The sequence below is a fragment of the Plasmodium inui genome, assembly GCF_000524495.1.
Source record: "Plasmodium inui San Antonio 1 unplaced genomic scaffold supercont1.163, whole genome shotgun sequence".
Classification (NCBI taxonomy): Eukaryota; Apicomplexa; class Aconoidasida; order Haemosporida; family Plasmodiidae; genus Plasmodium; species Plasmodium inui.
Genome location: NW_008481997.1, coordinates 1 through 4,658, shown reverse-complemented (window position 1 = coordinate 4,658; position 4,658 = coordinate 1). Strand labels below are relative to the sequence as shown.

General features: G+C 47.1%; 2 protein-coding genes across 2 annotated transcripts; one reads left to right on the top strand and one right to left on the bottom strand.

Moving 5' to 3' along the window:
- Positions 1–361: 361 nt before the first annotated feature.
- C922_05753 (hypothetical protein) lies at positions 362–993 on the top strand (the record flags this gene model as incomplete). Its single annotated transcript, XM_008821324.1, has 3 exons — positions 362–434; positions 563–651; positions 808–993. The coding sequence occupies 3 exons, from the start codon at positions 362–364 to the stop codon at positions 991–993; spliced, it is 348 nt and encodes a 115-aa protein (XP_008819546.1).
- A 1,521-nt stretch (positions 994–2,514) lies between these two features.
- C922_05752 (hypothetical protein) lies at positions 2,515–4,186 on the bottom strand (the record flags this gene model as incomplete). Its single annotated transcript, XM_008821323.1, has 3 exons — positions 2,515–2,690; positions 2,826–2,958; positions 3,197–4,186. The coding sequence occupies 3 exons, from the start codon at positions 4,184–4,186 to the stop codon at positions 2,515–2,517; spliced, it is 1,299 nt and encodes a 432-aa protein (XP_008819545.1).
- Between the last annotated feature and the right edge of the window lie 472 nt (positions 4,187–4,658).

The window sequence follows — 4,658 nt, the reverse complement described above, 5'->3', positions numbered from 1 at the left end:
GTGCATGAATGATGAAACTTACTTCACCATCACTAAGACAGAAGCAATACCTGAAGCCCAATAAAGGTTAAAGCCTAGGAATTAACACAGAAAGAGGAAAGATCAAACTCCAAGCACTAGATCCAGCATCGAAAACTTAATCATTCTGGACTAGGGGATACAGCATAAGGAAGGAAACCTAATAAGTTAACAATACATGCAAGGGCAATAACCAAAAACTATAGACACCGAAGCATGAACAGTCAAGTCCTAAAGAGTAAAGTCAGAACTTAACGCCATAGTTTTACACCATAAACATGAAGCCTAAATGTGCACCTTAGGCGTCGAATTTGAATGCAGAGCCCTAAGAAATTGAATCGCAATGGAGAAAAAGAGCCTCGAAATTATAACCGTTGAACACAACCACATGGACAAATACAGGAGAAGAATCATAGGTTGAGCCTAACAGATAAAGGAGAAAAAACACCACCACAAAAGGAAGCAATAAGGAATAAAGAATAATCCAGGGGAAACCAAAAGTAACAAAAGAGTCGGGGGCCGAAATCTAAGGATCCCCCCTAAGACCGAAATCTCAACTTAGAAGCTATAGACATAGGACATGCAATCTACGAACAGCCCCCCCCCATAACCCTGAGTCGTCCATCCTATAAAGTACACATGCCCCCTGAAATCCAGGAAGTCGCAAGCCTGAACCCAAAACTTCCATGCTTGGAAACCAAATCTAAAGCAACAAGACTAGATGCTCGACCTTATGTCATACAATATGAAATCTAAGCCTAAACCATACGGCCAACAAATTACCCCCAGCGAACGAAACAAGAAGGAAACCATGAATCCTTAGTATCAACCCAAAAAATCAACAGAGAGCATCTCGCCCATAAGAGCAAGGTTAGAGCGGGATGCATGATAGAGTGTGGAACCTACAACTCCAAATATGAACCCAAACAGCTGAAAATAAAAAGGAGGTACAAAACCAAAAATCAGGCAACATAACATGCACGTAAGCCTCTGGTATAAGTGGTAAACACTAGACATTGAAAAGAGACTTACGTCGACGTAGGGACACCTGAGAACTGGGACCTATAGTACTGACCCATGAGGAATAGGCCATAACAACTGTAGGCTAAACCTTGAAGATTAGGACCTAAATATTAAACGAAAGGCGATACCCCCTAAGAACTACACAATACATCCTGGGACCATGAGATCTCGAAGTTCAGACATGGAAGAAGCAGCGTAGACGCTGAGAACCAAATCCTCCCCCTGAACCTTAAAAGATAAATGCTAAACAGTAACCCCACGAGACTAATACAGATGCCCGGGACCTATCCCCGTATCACAGACCAAAGAACCTATAGCAGACACCGTAGGGTCTAAGCGGAGGCAGTCAAATATATCAACTATCTCCTAAATTCTAAGTCAGGATCCGACAAAGGTATAAGTCGAGCATAACGATGCAACCCTGGATACCTCAGGAGTACTCCAAAGGGGGTTACCTTACGGAGGCCTAGAAGATGAGCACTGGGAACACAGAAATTAATCATAAATGCAAAAGAGGACAACCGGCAACATAAACCGTCAGCAGCAGACCAGCAAATTCAAGAAGAAGGCAGACGGCTAGTAAAGCCGTGGCCATGAATCAAACGGGAAAAATATAATGCCTGATGAAGAACTTGTCAGGAAGAAACGGTAAACGGTGAAAGCTAACCCCTAGACATAAAGCTTAGACCTAGACACTAAGCCCTGATGACTGAACCCTGAACCCTAAACCCTAAACCCTAAACCTGCAGCCTGACTCCTGAACTCATGAACCCTAAATCCTAAACCCTAAAGCTGAAGCGTGGATCCTGAACTCATGATCCCTAGAGCATGCCTAAACCTTAAACCTTGAGCCGTGATCCCAGAACCTTAATCTTGATCATCGAACCATAACCCCCCAGGTTGTTCCGTATAACGGAAACCTAAAGCAGGAATCTGCACCTTAACCCCCTAACACCCAAAACGACGCTCCTAGTAATCCCTCCCGAAGGACTCGAACTCTTCCCCCCCTACGACCTCGCCATCACGTCATCTTCTTAGTGCTCAAGCCCTGCGGCCTCGGCGGTGTGTTGAAGGTTGTCCTCTGTCACGTCCTCAGTTGTGTTTTATTTTCAGTGCTTACACGGAGGGTTATGCCCGCAGGGGGTTAATTTTAGTTAGGTGTTGACGGGAGTTGGGCCCCGGGGGGCACCATGGCTCGGTAATTTTTGGCGGATTCTATCACTCCTCAGGGGGGATTCCTTAAACTCAGGAAATATTGCTACGTTTGTGGGGAGTGTCGTGTGGTTTCCTGGAGGAGGGTCTCCTTTTGTGACTGTGGGGTTTGGCGGTTACACGCCTGGGTACTGTCCCCCTGGGAAGTGGGAAATTATCGAGAATTTTATTCCGTCGGGCAATTGCCGCATAGATGTGGGGGGTTTCGGCGCCTTTCAGGCATTGGTGGCTCGGACTGAATGTGTCGTCTCTCGGCACCTGCTAATTTTCCCTAACGGAGATTATTTGGGTTGTTTTTTTCCTCCGACGGAGTCTTCCCTTATTGGTCCCTGTCTGTCTTCTCTTTGCTGGTTCTTGAGGTTCTTGTTCATTGCTTCGTATAATGATTGCTCTCCCCAGACTCAGGGGGTTTGACCAGATTTTGCTCTTGGATTTCCCTGATTTGCAGTTTCGGCCGAGACCCTAATGGTATTTTAGACGCAGTTTAGCTGGTCCCCCTTGCGATGAGGCCCTAAAGATCCTCCTCCATATATACCAGCCAAACGGAATCATTGCCGCCATAACGCTCACACCTGCTATGGGCTTGGCTATTTCTGCTGCGGTGGAATCCTCCCCTCTCATAGTCACTCCAGCATGTTCACTGTACTTTTGGTGCATCTTCTTCTCCAATTCTGTCCTCAACTGCTCTTGCTCCTGGATTTTTGCCTGTTTGGCAGAAGAAAATTATTCCATGACTCTTAATTTGGACTTCTTTACCCTTTTATGGGAGAAGAACCTCTGGTCTCGTGCTTTACTCCGTCCCTCGATTCTGTGAACTGATCTTCTCTTTACGGAGTCTGACTGTTCCTGCTGCCTGTGGATACTTGGCCTGGAGTGTTTTTTCCAGTTGAGATCCTGTTGCTTATTGGGTGGTCTCCTCTTATTTCTCCTTCTGTTAATCGACCGAGAGGGCCCTCTTCCCCCCTGGAGGCTCACGTCCCGTGTTCTTTCTCTTTCGTTGATTCCCTGGAGCTTCACTTGTTTGTGGACCAGTTTTGGCTCTGTACAGATCCTTTGCCTTGGAGCTGTTGCCTCTATCCTGGTCTGGACGTCTCTCTCCTATTTGTTCATGTCGGCCTACCTGAAAATCCTCCCAGTTGTTGTCTCCTCTCACGTCACATGCTCCCTTTTCGTCCTCATAGACACAGACGAAATTCCTCTTGGGGTTGTCCGGTCCTTTGCCACACTGCAATCCCCATATCTTCATCAATTTGTGCCCGAATATTCCGCTCCAGAATCTATCTGCGGTTTGTTTTAGTTTTATTTTGCCCGTCCCCGCCAACGTTAATTCTTTGCTTTGAGAATACCAGAATTCCATTACTTCTTCTCCAACGTGCTTCCCCCCCCATTCTGCAAACCAATCCTCCAATACCTGACATACATCCTCGCCGTGGTATTTCAGGCCATCCTTCTCTGCCTCGATATTATTATACACCGTCCAGATTATTGAAACTATATCCATGCAGGCCATTAAACTCCTTTGTAGTGGATTCTCTGCCCTCAGCTCGGATACTCCCGTTATATTGTTCCACGTTATTCCATCGCCTGTGGTGTTACATTTCGTGCCTCCCGCTAAAGACCCTCTTAATCCAACTTGTCTTGCTCCGCAATCTTCCTCCTCCCATTCGGTCCTCTCGTGGACGACTTTTAAACTGTTCATCCAAATCTCAATCCCCGTACATATCATCCGCGCTATTTTATCGGTTCCTCTCATCACTGATCCTCCCTTGTGAGCCATATTCATCCATCTGTTTGAGGGATCGGTCATGGTTTCCGTTCCTGGTTTTTCCTTCAGATCCCACAGGAATTGTGCCGCATATTCCTTCGTCCCGTTCCCGGAAGGCGGTGGCGTCCTGTCGATGAGATGCTGCATCCAGCCGCTAAAGTTTGCCATAGTTCGGAATTTGTTATCTCCCCTGTTTCCTTACTTCTTTTTACCTTTCTTATTTGAACTGATCCAATGAGTTCCGGACCCCCTGTTTGTTCCTTCTCTTCGGAATTGGCCTGCAGCTTTTATTCCTTACTGGTCGTTATTCGTTCCTCCTTCTTTTCCTCCTGTTGCATCCCTCCATCCTTTGCTCGTTTGTATCGTTGTCCGTTTGGCTTCTGATATGTCAAGTTTGTTCGGCCGGGTTGCCCCACAGGGAACCTGACGTCGGTCCTGCGGATGCTCACTTGGATTTGCCTCTCTCCCCTTGTTCTGCCTGTCTGTTCCTCTCTTAACTGTACCCCCGTCGTCCTAACGCATTTTTCCTCACGTTTCTCTCCTTGCCCTCCTTTCGTAGCGCCGATCAGGGGCCCCCCCCGTCCCCTCGTTTCTGCCTCCTCGCCCTGGCTTGCTTTGTCCTGGTCCCTCGTCTTCTCGT